This window comes from Coregonus clupeaformis, unplaced genomic scaffold, assembly GCF_020615455.1.
Source record: "Coregonus clupeaformis isolate EN_2021a unplaced genomic scaffold, ASM2061545v1 scaf0027, whole genome shotgun sequence".
Classification (NCBI taxonomy): Eukaryota; Metazoa; Chordata; class Actinopteri; order Salmoniformes; family Salmonidae; genus Coregonus; species Coregonus clupeaformis.
The window spans coordinates 649,562-666,718 of NW_025533482.1; the positions used below are offsets into that span (position 1 = coordinate 649,562).

At 44.3% G+C, this 17,157-nt stretch overlaps 1 protein-coding gene across 2 annotated transcripts in view; it reads right to left on the bottom strand.

The window, feature by feature from the left end:
• Positions 1-17,157, bottom strand: part of LOC121569690 (retinoic acid receptor alpha) — a 217,917-nt gene that overhangs the window by 16,500 nt on the left and 184,260 nt on the right. For both annotated transcript variants that reach the window (XM_041880837.2, XM_041880838.2), the window contains one exon: positions 7,163-7,311. In XM_041880837.2, the coding sequence (XP_041736771.1) occupies positions 7,163-7,311 (149 nt within the window). The remainder of the gene's footprint in view (positions 1-7,162; positions 7,312-17,157) is intronic.

Below are 17,157 nucleotides of genomic sequence, written 5' to 3' on the forward strand. Positions count from 1 at the left end.
CACTAATCCTAACCCCCGGTAACAGTGTGTGTGTGTGTGTGTGTGTGTGTGTGTGTGTGTGTGTGTGTGTGTGTGTGTGTGTGTGTGTGTGTGTGTAGATTACTTGTGTATATGCACAGGGGTCACAGTATGTCATGTGTGTATGTAACATGGCTAAATCCTCGGCCCTAATCTAATCTATGTGCTCTCTGTCACCTCTGGGTCCGCATGGCAAATGGCCCAGGAACACAAGGAAAACACTAAGGAAAATTCTCAAGGGCCAGTCAGCCCTTCCCCAAAATCTCTCTCTCTCACACACAGTATCCAGCGGACTGACTATTGGAATGTGTGACAGAATAATACTACTGCAGCCATGTTTGGTATCTGTATTCGAAACTTCTTCCCTGAAGATAACTCTGATGCCATTTATATGGATGTATGATCTCTGTGGTTATTTGTAGTTGTTCAGAGTGAACTCTGATGACACTGTATGCAACGATTTCCTTTGTGCTGTCTCAGGAATGCGGTCTTATCTCTATTGTACACAGGCCACCACCTTTTTTTAAATTTATTTTTATTTCACCTTTATTTAACCAGGTAAACCAGTTGAGAACAAGTTCTCATTTACAACTGCGACCTGGCCAAGATAAAGCAAAGCAGTGCGATAAAAACAACAACACAGAGTTACATATGGGGTAAAACAAAACAAAGTCAAAAATACAACAGAAATAAATATATATACAGTGTGTGCAAATGTAGCAAGTTATGGAGGTAAGGCAATAAATAGGCTATAGTGCAAAATAATTACAATTAGTATTAACACTGGAATGATAGATGTGCAAGAGATGATGTGCAAATAGAGATACTGGGGTACAAATGAGCAAAATAAATAACAATAAAGGGATTAGGTAGTTGGGCGGGCTAATTTCAGATGGGCTGTGTACAGGTGCAGTGATCGGTAAGGTGCTCTGACAACTGATGCTTAAAGTTAGTGAGGGAGATAAGTGTCTCCAGCTTCAGAGATTTTTGCAATTTGTTCCAGTCATTGGCAGCAGAGAACTGGAAGGAATGGCGGCCAAAGGAGGTGTTGGCTTTGGGGATGACCAGTGAGATATACCTGCTGGAGCGCATACTACGGGTGGGTGTTGCTATGGTGACCAATGAGCTAAGATAAGGCGGGGATTTGCCTAGCAGTGATTTATAGATGGCCTGGAGCCAGTGGGTTTGGCGACGAATATGTAGTGAGGACCAGCCAACAAGAGCGTACAGGTCACAGTGGTGGGTAGTATATGGGGCTTTGGAGACAAAACGGATGGCACTGTGATAGACTACATCCAATCTGCTGAGTAGAGTGTTGGAGGCTATTTTGTAAATGACATCGCCGAAGTCAAGGATCGGTAGGATAGTCAGTTTTACGAGGGCATGTTTGGCAGCATGAGTGAAGGAGGCTTTGTTGCGAAATAGGAAACCGATTCTAGATTTAACTTTGGATTGGATATTCTTAATGTGAGTCTGGAAGGATAGTTTACAGTCTAACCAGACACCTAGATATTTGTAGTTGTCCACATACTCTAGGTCAGACCCGTCGAGAGTAGTGATTCTAGTCGGGTGGGCGGGTGCAAGCAGCGTTCGGTTGAAGAGCATGCATTTAGTTTTACTAGTGTTTAAGAGCAGTTGGAGGCTACTGAAGGAGTGTTGTATGGCATTGAAGCTCGTTTGGAGGTTTGTTAACACAGTGTCCAATGAAGGGCCAGATGTATACAAAATGGTGTCGTCTGCGTAGAGGTGGATCTGAGAGTAACCAGCAGCAAGAGCGACGTCATTGATATACACAGAGAAAAGAGTCGGCCCAAGAATTGAACCCTGTGGCACCCCCATAGAGACTGCCATAGGTCCAGACAACAGGCCCTCCGATTTGACACATTGAACTCTATCAGAGAAGTAGTTGGTGAACCAGGCGAGGCAGTCATTTGAGAAACCAAGGCTATTTAGTCTGCCAATAAGAATGCGGTGGTTGACAGAGTCGAAAGCCTTGGCCAGGTCAATGAAAACGGCTGCACAGTACTGTCTATTATCGATCAAGGTTATAATATCATTTAGGACCTTGAGCGTGGCTGAAGTGCACCCATGACCAGCTCGGAAACCGGATTGCATAGCGGAGAAGGTACGGTGGGATTCGAAATGGTCGGTGATCTGTTTGTTAACTTGGCTTTCAAAAACTTTTGAAAGGCAGGGCAGGATGGATATGGGTCTGTAACAGTTTGGATCTAGAGTGTCACCCCCTTTGAAGAGGGGGATGACCGCGGCAGCTTTCCAATCTCTGGGGATCTCAGACGTTACGAAAGAGAGGTTGAACAGGCTAGTAATAGGGGTTGCGACAATTTCGGCGGCTAGTTTTAGAAAGAAAGGGTCCAGATTGTTTAGCCCAGATGATTTGTAGGGGTGCAGATTTTGCAGCTCTTTCAGAACACCAGCTGTCTGGATTTGTGTGAAGGAGAAGCGGGGGGGGCATGGGCAAGTTGCAGCGGAGGGTGCAGAGCTGGTGGCCGGGGTAGTGGTAGCCAGGTGGAAAGCATGGCCAGCCGTAGCAAAATGCTTGTTGAAATTCTCGATTATTGTAGATTTATCGGTGGTGATAGTGTTTCCTAGCCTCAGTGCAGTGGGCAGCTGGGAGGAAGTGCTCTTATTTTCCATGGACTTTACAGTGTCCCAAAACTTTTTGGAGTTAGTGCTACAGGATGCAAATTTCTGTTTGAAAAAGTTAGCCTTTGCTTTCCTAACTGCTTGTGTATATTGGTTCCTAACTTCCCTGAAAAGTTGCATATCGCGGGGGCTATTTGATGCTAATGCAGTACGCCACAGAATGTTTTTGTGCTGGTCAAGGGCAGTCAAGTCTGAGGAGAACCAGGGGCTATATCTGTTCTTAGTTCTGTATTTTTTGAATGGGGCATGTTTATTTAAGATTGAGAGGAAATTACTTTTAAAGAACAACCAGGCATCCTCTACTGACGGAATGAGATCTATATCCATCCAGGATACCTGGGCCAGGTCAATTAGGAAGGCCTGCTCGCTGAAGTGTTTTTGGGAGCGTTTGACAGTGATGAGGGGTGGTCGTTTGACCGCGGACCCGTTACGGACGCAGGCAATAAGGCAGTGATCGCTGAGATCCTGGTTGAAGACAGCGGAGGTGTATTTAGAGGGTAAGTTAGTCAGGATGATATCTATGAGGGTACCCATGTTTACGGATTTAGGGTTGTACCTGGTAGGTTCGTTGATAATTTGTGTGAGATTGAGGGCATCTAGTTTAGATTGTAGGATGGCCGGGGTGTTAAGCATATCCCAATTTAGGTCACCAAGCAGTACGAACTCTGAGGATAGATGGGGGGCAATCAATTCACATATGGTGTCCAGGGCACAGCTGGGGGCTGAGGGGGGTCTGTAGCAAGCGGCAACAGTGAGAGATTTATTTCTGGAAAGGTGGATTTTTAGAAGTAGAAGCTCAAACTGTTTGGGCACAGACCTGGATAGTATGATAGAGCTCTGCAGGCTATCTCTACAGTAGATTGCAACTCCACCCCCTTTGGCAGCTCTATCTAGACGGAAAATGTTATAGTTGGGGATGGACATTTCAGAATTTTTGGTGGCCTTCCTAAGCCAGGATTCAGACACTGCTAGAACATCAGGGTTGGCGGAGTGTGCTAACACAGTGAATAACTCAAACTTAGGAAGGGGGCTTCTGATATTTACGTGCAGAAAACCAAGGCTTTTACGGTTACAGAAGTCAACAAATGATAGCTCCTGGGGAGTATGAGTGATACTTGGGGCTGCAGGGCCTGGGTTAGCCTCTACATCACCAGAGGAACAGAGGAGGACTAGAATAAGGATACGACTAAAGGCTTTAAGAACTGGTCTTCTAGTGCGTTGGGTACATAGAATAAAGGGGGCAGTTCTCCGGGCGTTGTAGAAAAGATTCAGGGCATTATGTACAGAAAAGGATATGGAAGGATATGAGTACAGTTGAGGTAACCCTAAGCGTTGGGTAACAATGAAAGAGATAGCATCACTGGAGGCACCGATTGAGCCGGTCTCTGCGTGTATGGGGGGTGGAACAAAGGAACTATTTGAGGCAGTTTGAGAGGGACTAGGGGTTCTACAGTGAAATTGTATAATAAGAACTAACCCAAACAGCAATAGGCAAGGCATAATTGACATGGGAGAGAGGCATAAAGCAATCACAGGTGTTATTAGAGAGAGCTAAGACAACAACTGGTAATAGCAATAAAGTTTGGGCTGAGGCTAAACAGAATAAACAGGACAGGGTACCGTGTAAAGGAACAGTCCAGCAGGCATCAGCTGTGCAGCTGAGTGATCATAAGGTCCAGTGAACAGCAATATGTGAGTCCGAGAGCAGTTCAAATTGGTGCTTCAGCACAGCTAGCAGGGAGCACAATTGTAGTTTGCGTGTGCTAGCGGGCCGGGGCTGGCAGATGGATCTTCGTGGTCGTTGCAACGGGAAGCCTGTTGAAACCACATCAGACGATTTCGTCGGCAAACCAGTCGTGTTGGATCGGCGGGGCTCAGTGTCAACACTAGGAGGTCCCGTCCGGTTGACAGAGAGGTAGATAGCCGGGAGATGGGCCTGAGGCTAGCTCAAGGCTAATTGGTGCTTGCTATAGGGCAATGGTAATTATAATAATAATAATAATAATAATATAATAATTAGCCAACAACAGGTTGCAGCTAGCTAGCTGGTTGCGATGATCCGGCGCTAGGGTCCAGTGATTCCGGCAGAAAGTCCAATAAGCTCTAGCTCTGGCTCTGGCGGCAGGTAGCTTAGTGGTTAAGAGCGTTGTGCCAGTAACCGAAAGGTCGCTGGTTCTAATCCCCGAGCCGACTAGGTGAAAAAATCTGTCGATGTGCCCTTGAGCAAGGCACTTAACCCTAATTGCTCCTGTAAGTCGCTCTGGATAAGAGCGTCTGCTAAATGACTAAAATGTAAAATGTAAAATGTAGCACGCTGTGCAGACTGGCCGACGAATTGTCCAGGCTAGAGCTAGAGCTGGCTGGTGGATAGTGTAGGCCACGGACAATGGTGAAGACGCTAACGGTGACTAATAGCAAGTAGCCATTCAGTTGCAGCTACACTAGTTTCAGCAGGTCATCACACATAGATGTGACCCCCTTCCTTGAGGATGTCGGCTGGTTCCATCTGATTGGATATCTTAGTTTTATTACTTTGGTCTGTGGATTAGTCAAACATTGAGTCAGATCTGGTATAAATGGAATGAAGGTCTGTTGTTCGCTCTTTTCCTGTATCCTGCCCATGGAAAAAGGTTTTATGAAAGTGCTTCTCTCTTTTAGGTTAGCCCATAGGCCTATGGCCAGTGGGTCTGTTTTGTTCATGCTTGTTGGATGCATTTGCAGTTGGTTTTGGTTTCGTTTCAGATTATTTTGTGCCCAAAATAAATGAATGGTAAATAATGTCGTTTTGGAGTGGCTTTAATACATGCTAACCTCCCCTGTTATTGGCATGTCCTGGGGGTATGATCTTTGACCCTCTGTAACTTTCTCACTCATCATTATTCACAATATAGTATCCGTAACCATGGTAGCATCCACATTCACGTAAAAGTGTTTAGAAACATTCTGTTATTATTTACAATAGAAGTGACTCCAAACTGACACAAAGCATTATTTACCATTCATTTCTATTGGGCAAAAAATAATCTGAAACACAACCAAAATGAACTGCAAATGCATCCAACAACTTTGTAGAGTCATAACGTTGATGTAGTCATTGTATGTTAGGAATATGGGACCAAATACTAAACTTTTGACTACTTTATTTATAAGTAATTTTGACCCCTACCTTTTTGAGAAGAAAAATTATTACTTGTTAAAACAAAACGTAGCATACAATATAGCTCAGTATTTTAATCATTTATTTTATACAGTCATTATTGCTCATCTTTATCAAAATGTGTCAATAATTTCAGACCCCACTGTATATATACACAAATATGATCAATATTACCACACTACGTCTGTGTGTACGTATGTGTGTGTGTACGTATGTGTGTGTGTACGTATGTGTGTGTGTACGTATGTGTGTGTGTACGTATGTGTGTGTGTACGTATGTGTGTGTGTACGTATGTGTGTGTGTACGTATGTGTGTGTGTACGTATGTGTGTGTGTATGAATGTGTGTGTGTGTACACATGTGTGTGTGTACGTATGTGTGTGTACGTATGTGTGTGTGTGTGAGCGGCTGTGCACATACTCATCAGGTCTGAATGCCTGTGTACATCAATAGATTATACTGTATGTGTATGGTGCTTACGCAGTGCATGAGTGTGTGTGTTTAAGTTCCTCTGCTATTTTGACAGCTCTGTTATTACGGATGACAACTAGGCTAAAGCCCAAACAACTGCACATTTGCAGACAGCCATTTCCCTCAATCTGGGGATGGGGGATGAGTGTGTATGTGTGTTTGGGTGAACGTGCATGTGCGTGCGCCGAGAATGAGCGTTCCAACCAGTTAAAATAAAATACAAATGAAAAGTAGACCACAGATACACGTCTTTCCGGGACCCAAAAAGAGAGAAACAACAAAGAAGAAAAAGAGGGAGAAAAAAAAGAAATTTAATGAAGACGTGTGTTTTCTTCCAGAAGATAGAAGAAGGGTTTGCAGGAGAGGACTGTGTGTGTGTTTCATGAGAGTGAGCCTACCGTTATAACCATCAAACACACAGGGTCCCTATGGGAGGGGGACTGTGTAGTCATGCTAGTTAGGTGAGCACTAACCTGTGCTTTACCTCAGTCCCAGTGGAGGGCCAATATACATTTACATGCTGGCAGCCTTCAATTACTGAGGATAGTTTATATAGCATGCTGGAGCTCAATCTAGTAGCGGGAGGCTTTTCCAGGCAATATGTTGTGTGGCCAGAGTAGGCAGTCTACACAGTTATGGTAATGGTGTATAACTGGTACTTGATTAAATCTCTCCTCAGCACTTGACTGATATTTAAAGTAATTCACTGGCCAGAGAGATCAGCTTTCCCAAGTCCTGGGGTACAAAGCGAGAGAGAGGGAGCTCGAGGTAGAGGCGAGGGAAGAGTAGGAACGAGCGAGCGAGCAAAAGCAAGGGAGGTGAAGAGAGAGAAATGTGTGTCAAGTGTCTCACCTTGCAGCCCTCGCAGGCGCTGACTCCATAGTGGTATCCCGAGGACTTGTCCGCACAAACGAAGCAGGGTTTGTAGATTCGTGGAGGAGGGGGCGGCGAGGGGGGGCTGGGGACTATCTCCTCCGAGCTGGTGCTCTGGGTCTCTATGGCTGCAGAGAAAGGGGAGTGGGAGATGAGGTTAGCTGGATGATCTTAAAGACATACAACTATGCTATTATTTAGCCTAATCAGTGATTAAGACATTGCAACAAGTTGACCGTATGAAAGATTCAGTGGAACCACAGTTGGTAATTGGGTAGGTAACTTGTAACAGAGTTCAATTAAATAATTACCACACTTTCTGATGTAACTGCATGTTGCACCGGAGAGGAGAGAGAGAGAGAGAGAGAGAGAGAGAGAGAGAGAGAGAGAGAGAGAGAGAGAGAGAGAGAGAGAGAGAGAGAGAGAGAGGATGAAAGAGAGTGAATGACATTAAGATAATGGGAATATGAGAGAGAGAGAGAAGCAGATTTGATGTTACCCCCTGTGGTGGGCCTCTCCCTAGAAAGCCTCTATAATACCATCACCACGTGTGAGAGGCAACCTGCTGTGTAGAATAGGTTGAGTTGACCAACGACCTGCTTTCTGCTTCATAGAAGGCATGCACACACGCACACACTGGGAGTAGTGCCAGCAATAATGAATGGAGTTGTGTTCGTCACCGAGGAGGAGAGAGAACGAGGCAGAACTACACAAAACCGCTCCATTAAAGAGTTCTAGAGAAAACACAGCCGTGTTAACAACCATGGCTTACCAGCCAATCAAGAGTCCCCCCTGGAGCCTTAGCGACCAATCAGGGCTCACTCAGGCATTATTGCAGCTCATCACAGTCTACTAGGGAGCCATAGCGACCAATCATTATCCACAACGGTACAATTTCCATGGTGACAATGAGCAAATGAGCTCCAACATTAGTGTCTTATTAGACGCTTTTGCTAATGATGAATTATCATAGCAATGAATAATATCTCAGTCACATGAGTGCATTCAAACCACATTCAAATGAGTAGTTTATTCACTGCTAGTTTTTAACAGCAGAAAGTAGACTACCGTATTTTCCGCACTATAAGGCGCACCGGAGTATAAGCCGCAGCAGCTAAATTGAATGATATTGAATGATGTGTACATATATAAGCCGCACTGGACTATAAGCCGCAGGTGTTTTAATGTTTAATTACCATATGTAAGGGTTCGTGCACAGAGGGGATTGTTGGGAAAGAGATGGCTGCTTGAGGAAGCTCCCATTTATTAACATTTCAACAAACAAGTTGCATATTTGCATAACGTATTCAAGTGTTACCATTTAGTGCAATAGTAGCTACAGAACATATACTGTGCTGTGTAAACTGTACTGTATCACATAGAGTTTCAGACACAAACTTTTCAACTTTCAAACTTAAACGGTGCGCTCCCAGCGCACATACCGGCAGTGATCTACAGCAGTGGTTTTCAACCTGTGGTCCTTGAGGGAGTGCTAGGGGTTCCCCAGCAAAATTAGTTAATAGCGTCACAATCATTTAACCACTTAACTTTGATTATTTTTGAAAAACCTTGAAAAAGTGTGCACATCTTTGAATATTTATCTACATTATAGCCTACAGTAGTACCATAACAAAAAACAAAGCTTACAGCGCTTGACGAGGCAATATCAATGGCTAAATTAAATGTGTTTTTTTTAAAGTGCAAAATAAAGTGCCTGTAACACGACAGTAAGCGCGTAAGCCTAAAATTGCAGCAACACGGCTGCTTAAAATATACGGTAATCAGCCTACCAGAAAAGTCATTAATCCTCGTCTTCATCTTTTAGGCTAAGGTGCAGTACACGGCTGTAACCAGAAAAGTCAAGTCATTAATCCTCATCTCCGTCTTCTTCCTGCGTACTAAAACCACCAAAGTCCTCATCTTCAGTGTCGGAAACGAACAGGCTCAGGGTGGCTTCGTCAGCCACTCTCCTCTCTCCTTCGTTGTCGCTCTCAAAACCAACGAACTCCTCTTCGTCACTGTCGGAATCGAACAGCCTCTGAAGGGCCTCATCTGTGGCGGCGTCCTCCTCTTCATCACGTAGCAGTCCAGCCTTTCGGAACCCGTTAATGATCGTGGATGTTTTGACAGCCAGATTGACTGCCTTTAACTTAAAAGCTGCATCATATGCATTTCTACGTTTGTTTTCCATAATGAGGGTTTGTGTATGAAAACTTCCTTTGCACAAACTGTCTCGCTCTCGTAATGTCTGTCTGTCTTGCTCTCGTTCTGTCTCTCGTACCACTCTCGGTTCCACTTTTACTTTTGCGCGCAACCTGTCTCACTCTTTTCCGGCCTCCAGCTTTTCTTGCTGGAGCCCGCCGCTTAAAGGTGGGGGGCGCGGACCGGTCATAGAGCCCATAGAGTTAAAGTTGGTGGACTGTAACCTGTAAAATCCATAGATTTAGGAGGTCTTCTAGTGGCCGTTAGCTGTAAAAATCCATAGATTAGCCGCACCGTTATATAAGCCGCAGGGTCGAAAAATTGGAAAAAAGGCGCGGCTTATAGTCCGAAAATTACGGTATATACAGTGCCTAGTGAAAGTCTAATCACCCCTTAAATGTAATCTATACTGAACAAAAATATAAATGCAACATGCAACAATTTTACTGAGTTACAGTTCATATAAGGAAATCAGTCAATTTAATCTATGGATTTCACATGACCGGGCAGGGGCGCAGCCATGGGTGGGCCTGGGAGGGCATAGGCCCACCCACTTGGAAGCCAGGCCCACCCACTGGGGAGCCAGGCCCAGTCAATCAGAATTAGTTTTCCCCACAAAAGGGCTTTATTACAGACAGAAATACTCAGTCCGGGTGGCTGGTCTCAGACAATCCCGCAGGTGAAAAAGCCGGATGTGGAGGTCCTGGGCTGGCGTGGTTACACGAGGTCTGCGGTTGTGAGGCCGGTTGGACGTACTGCCAAATTGTGTGTGTGTGTGTGTTATGCCTAGGGGTCCGACTGAACACTGGAGTGTTAGTAAGTGCTCTATTTTTACCCCAGGACTCATAGAATCTGCAAGGCAGCATGAGAGAAAGAAAGGGGGAAAGGAACACACACGCACCTTGACCTGACCCAATAACACACATATTTCTGGCCCTAACCCACCATGTGAAAGTTGATGCATGAATCTGTCCTACATGTTCTAGTGTGTGTGTGTGTGTGTTTGTGTGTGTGTGTGTGTGACTTCTCAGTGTACAATCTTACTTCTGTCCATCATTACCACCCTAAACCCCCACACATTCTTCTACCTTCCACCCTTATCTCTTTCACTCCCTCTACATTTACCTCCCCCTGTATCTCTCCTTTCTCTCTCCCTCTCCAGATTCTTTCCATTCTCTCTCTACATGCCAAACACCCTACCCCCGCATTTGCTATTCCCCCTGTACTTCTGTCCTCCAATCCCCAGCCATGTTCCCCTCTGCCCTTTCCCCTTTGACCCCTAGCCATCTCCGGTCCCCTCCCTTACCGGCTTCCCCCCTATATCTCCTGACATACCACACATTCCAGTGTCTGCCCACCCCCCCCTCTTATTTCTGCAAGCCCAGTCCACCTTCCCCGCAGTGCCGGATAGGTGCCAACAATAACACTGGTATAGGGGCTGGGGGGGAATTCCAAAACACCTCTTATCATTTTAGTGTGTGTGTGTGTGTGTGTGTGTGTGTGTGTGTGTGTGTGTGTGTGTGTGTGTGTGTGTGTGTGTGTGTGTGTGTGTGTGTGTGTGTGTGTGGGTGTGTGTGTATGTGTGTGTGTGTGTGTGTGTGTGTGTGTGTGTGTGTGTGTGTGCGTGCGTGCGTGCATACTTATGGTACATCATCCTAGGTCTACAAAGTATTATTTTCAAAACAGACAACATTTATGCTGTGTGTGAGAATGAAACGAGAGGGAAAAGTTCAGAAAGGAAGACATTTAGGGGGAGAGAGACACGGATAGTCTGGAGGAACATGAGAGAGATACAAAGAGAGAGAGAGAGAGCGAAACAGAGGATGATGAAAAATGATAGAGACTACCAGGATCACTCCAGTGATCGCTGGGTTTGGAACAGATGAAGAACAGGACCACTGTTTGCCGGCAGTTTAGAAAACATGGCACGCCAAAGCACCACTGTATTAGCTTTGACCATGTGCTGTTTTTCCTACTGACAATTTATTCAACATAAAAACAGGGGACAAAAAAACTAAATGAGAAAACAATGCATTCTCTGCCTGTTGTTGTCCTGCCAAGACCCTTCCCCTAGTGTCCTCGGTCGCTCTGAATAGCTCAAATACAACACACATAAAAAAATAAAAGGAATAAAACTTGACAAATACACAATGAAAAGGTCTGGCTCACTTGGCCTTGGGATGCTGGAATTCAGACTAGCCTAAATGCTACCAGATCACCCCATCACTCTCTGTCATTCAGCACAGATCCTGAATCAGAGGTAATGGGAAAATCTCTACGATACTAACTGTAGGATACATTCCGTTTTTGACCCGAGCACTGTGGTTCAGGTGTGTGGAGGGGGAAGTGAATCCGTTTTCCTTGCAGGTCAATTACCAATGGATTTTCCAGGAACAACTTTGAGGATTACTATCTCGGATCTACTAGACTTTTTATAGATGTCTAGATACATAGATACTAGACGATCACTATGATGAACGGTACCAGTTCTATATATCCCATTTGAGCCTGAGCCACATCTACTTTTTTTAGTCTATGCTTAGCTGCATCTTTCCAAGTATATCCACTACCTAAACCAGCCGGTGTTTCCTGTGTTCAAAATAAAGCCACGGTGTCACTAAAAATACACCACCCTTAACCGAGACAGAAAGAAGACTAGAGAGAGAAGGAGGTGAAGTCTTTATCTCCTCTCCAGGCACACACACACAGACACACAGGAAGTGAGTGGCGGTTGAGGCTTACGTGTGTGTCTTTGTGCCAGCTAAGGGAGGTATTTTGGGCAGGTAGGCACACAGACAAAAAAGGGCGACAGAAAGCAGGCTCAGAAACCAGGCTCAGAAACCAGCTGAAAGACAGCTATGTTGAGAGACGGGTGAAAAGAAAAGGGGGAGTGAGAGAGGGACACACTGATCTTGTGCTGCTATATGGAATCAAACCAACACGTTTCAAGTTTTTTTTTTTTTACTACAAAAAAACACAGGAAGTAAGACATTTCAAACACTTCTATCCTTCTCTTTCCCCTAGCTTATTTCACAATACACTCTATTTTTTCACTCCCCTCTCTTCTCTCACCATCTCTGTTTCTCTCACACTTCTTCTCTTTCTCTCCTTCCCTCTCCCGCCTTCGCACTCAGTATTTTTGTGGCGCGCCAGCCTCCTGTTCCCTGGAGCCCTGTCTGACCTCTTTTCTGCTAGGCTGTCAATCAATTTTCAATCAATTTTATTTTATATAGCCCTTCGTACATCAGCTAATATCTCGAAGTGCTGTACAGAAACCCAGCCTAAAACCCCAAACAGCTAGTAATGCAGGTGTAGAAGGAACTCTGTCCTTGTATGAGTCCTGACTCTTGTATGAGTGGCACATTTCAGGGTGAAAGAGGGACGTCCTCGCCCTCACATGGAACTCTACCTGCACACCTGGGGCTATGCCACCCAAACTGGTCTCAGATACCATGTGTTAAATAAACCACGTGTAATAATAATACTGGACTTTATTAGATGAAAAGACACATTGATCAGATTATCACTAATCAATCCTTCCAGGTAGGCAATATATACGAGCTATAGTGAGCTAGCTTCTCTAACGACTAGCCTCCGCTAGCTTTCTTGTCATCTCAGCTAAATAGGGACATTTGAGAAGAAGCCAACAAGATGCCAAAGGGAGTTCACCCTGATCAAGGACATGACTGGACTATTATGAAGGGCTCCAAAGTGCATCTTGACCTAGAACCAAAAAGGGAGTTCCCACACAGCCAAACTGACATCTACTTTAGTATACAGGGGGTACCGTTACCCAGTCGAGGTATTTGAGGTAATATGTACATATTGGTAGGGGTAAAGTGACTATGCATAGACAATAAACAGCGAGTAGCAGCAGCGTAAAAAAAGGGGGTCAATGCAAATAGTCCGGTTAGCCATTTGATTAACTGTTTAGCAGTCGTATCGCTTGGGGGTAGAAGCTGTTAAGGAGCCAGTTGGACCTAGACTTGGCGCTCTGGTACCGCTTGCCGTGCAGTAGCAGAGAGAACAGTCTATGACTGGGTGGCTGGAGTCTTTGACAATTTTTAGGGCCTTCCTCTGACACTGCCTGGTTTAGAGCTCTTGGATGGCAGGAAGCTCTGCCCCAGTGATGTACTGGGCCGTACGCACTACCCTCCGTAGCACCTTGCGGACGGATGCCGAGCAGTTGCCATACCAAGCGATGATGCAACCAGTCAGGATGCTCTCGAGGGTGCAGCTGTAGAACTTTTTGAGGATCTGAGGACTTTTTCCTTCCCTCTTTCTTTCCACCCCTCCATCCCTCGCTTTTTGCTTTTAGCTCAGTCTCGATTCCAAACACAAGTGTTTTCATGGAGGCATGCTAACTGAGGGCGAGCCATTGTCAAAGCATGAACAAGAGTTTTTGTTGTTGTTGTTGAATAAAGAAAAGTGTTTTCTCTCTGAATCTGGCTTACTCTTCACGTTTTCTGTTCTTGTTATTAATAATTATTGGGTCATCGAGCATTCAATTTCAGTTACATGCAGCACATCACCCACAACCCTGGTGATATCAGCACAACACTGACTAAAAGCGCTATTGTTAAAGATCCAGTATGTAGCCATCAGGGTGACCGCACCAAATTCACATAGAAATATTAGTTATAGATCTTTCATTCTCTTTGAAAGCAAGTCTGATAAGCAGTAGATCCATTCTTTGTGCTCCATTTCTATGCTTCCCGTTCCTAAGTTTTGTTTTTTGCATATTTTTTGTTTCGGTTTTGTACACCGGCTTCAAACAGCTGAAAATACAATATCTTTGGTTATTGAAAATATATTTCACAGCAGTTTAGATTGTACAATTACTTTCTACACTATACATTGCTTGTTTTGCCACATAAACCGAAATTAGGTGAACATGATAGAATTTTATCAACCATGTGATGGCGGAGCGAGTTCTACATATTGCGCATTTAAGAGCTTCAGTAGCTACTCATTTTAAGAGCTGATCACATGGAGTGCTGATCACCTGACCAGACTGTAACAGGGGTGGGGGTTGTATGGTGGAGAGGGGGAGAGGGGGAGGGGTCAGAGGGGGGAGGGACGGCGAGTGGCAGAGGGCTCTCATATTTCCCATAACCCCCCTGGGCCCTGTTGACCTGTCTGTCTGCCTGGCGTGACCTTGTGCTTGCACCATTTGACCCCTAGCTGACAGATGGGCCTGTTTGGCTGGCTGAGAGGGCCATTAGTGTTAGTGTCAGATCTGAGGGTCACGTCACAGACAGAGGCACAGACAAAAACAATCATGTATACATTTAACCACGTACACACAGACTAAACAACTACAAACGCATAATAAACACACACAATGGCCGTCGCAGAAATACAGTTGAAGAATGCACAAACACACTAATACATCGTGGAGTTAACCTAAAGTCCCATATACTACAGACATTATCCACACACACATCTGGGGCATTAGAGGGGGAGGGCGACTATAGGCCTAGCAGCTCCTCCTGAGAAGGCTTTGGAAGAGGGAGCTATGAATTAGTAAACACACGTCTCCCAGTGCTACACACCCACCATTTACCCTCTCACCAGAGAATAGCCTGGATAGGATAGAGGCCGCTGTTTCCCTCTGAAATATTGAAAAGCCCCAATCATTATAGTGCTACAAGGTAAATGGATGAGGCCAGTGGAGGAGAGTGTGAGGGGAAGGGGGTGTCTGTGTTATAGAGTAAATCAGTAGAAGAGGAAAGTGGGAAAAAAGCAGAGGAAGAAGAGGGATGGTGTGTGTGTGTGTGTGTGTGTACAAGTGAATGTGTCTAAGAGTGGGATTACGGGGGACTAGACAGAGAGACAATCAGAGGGATATGTGAGTGTGTGTGTATGTGTGTGTGTGTGTGTGTGAGAAAGAGAGAGCGAGATAAAGAGAATAAAATAGGGCAGAGCATGAAAGGGAAGCGGCTGCATACCTCGCAGCGGATTTGGCAGTAATCCCCGGGGGAGAAAGAGGATCCTGGTACAGTTATTAAACCTCCCTCGCTCTCTCTTCTCTCCCTTCAAAAGGCTCACTGTGACCGTACTGTACACTCCTCTCCTCTCACAGACAACATTCGGCTCTTCTCACAGAAAATAACTTCTAGTTTTGTCATGCAAGTGGGGAACCAGGGACAGATATGGGATATATATCAAGACTAACTCACGGACTGAGGAAACTAAAAACAAGGATGAGGCAAAATGTAAAAAAACTTCGGTACTTTCTCGATACTAGAACATCAAAAACGGTTCGGCACTAGAATTTTTGTTACATCTGTCAAATGTGTCTCACGGATCAACTCTGTCTATCAGCACAGACGATTTCCCCCTTATAGCGCGAAAGCACAGTGCCTGCTCCACTAGGAGTCTGGACTGCATCATGTTAGCTCCCTACTCATGCTGCACAGAAGTTAACACACTTGAATAACGCGATATATAATGCATGTAGGAATGTTGAAACTGTTCATTACTGTTCATAAAACAATGTCCATACAGGCTAGAACACTTTACAATGCAAGAAGATACCGGTCGCTTCCAGCTTTGTAGGCTAACTTTTCTTCTAGCTTATAGCTGAAGCTAACATCAATTCACTACCCTGGTACTTTGTTTGTGATAATATGCAAGCATTCCAGGTGAAGCTGGTTGAGAGAATGCCAAGAGTGTGCAAAGCTGTCATCAAGGCAAAGGGTGGCTATTTGAAGAATCTCAAATATAAAATATATTTTGATTTGTTAACACTTTTTTGGTTACTACATGATTCCATATGTGTTATTTCATAGTTTTGATGTCTTCACTATTATTCTACAATGTCAAAAATAGTAAAAATAAAGAAAAACCCTTGAATGAGTAGGTGTTCTAAAGCTTTTGACCGGTAGTGTAATTGCTTCAAAATTCACAAAAAGTGACGTTGGCTGATTAAGATTATCTCAAAGAACAAAACATATAATATCTCTTAAGACCGTGTCTACCACAGACTTTATTTTTGGCGTTTATCCAAAAGCCATAAAAAACGGCATTAATTTCACCATAGGCTTTGTCCAATGAACCATGGTGGAAAGACACCATTAATATTTCTCTCTATTGCCTCCACGAACTGACTCCGGAGCGCCCCCCTCTTGCCTCGTGAATGACGTCATTACTGGTTAATGAGACAGCGCGCAGATTTGTAAAATAAGCTACTTCTATGTAAATGTTGTTGATAAGTACAATAAAATAGGTCCCAAATGGAAGGGAAGGAGATTGTTTGTCATCTGTAGCCCCATGAAATCAGCCAAAACAAGCTCATTAACAAAAGGCATGCACACATATTTATTCACCTCTATTGTGAATAGGCCTAGGCTACATTGATTTACCCTGTTTATCAATAAAGATGTATCATTCAAATAAATGATTACCATTATGTTGTCATGTAGTTAGATTGCCAAACATTTTTTGAGTGTATGACTGTATAATTGATTCATTAATGCATACATGACTGTCTCTGAAAAATGTCAAACGTAATGATATTTAACTCAAAAGATGCCAAACGATGGAACAGAGAGTAGCTGAGTTTATCTGTCTGGATCAAGTGCAATTCTGTGACTTTGGTTAGTGTGCCTTCTTTTTTTGCAGTGGTATCGTTTTGGAATTGAGTATCGCGATGGTATTGAGAATCGTGATACTAAACCTGGTATCAAAGTCAAAATTCTGGTATCGTGACAATACTATATACATCTCAGCTTAGTGGACGGTGTAAGATAATGGTTAGTCTTGGACAG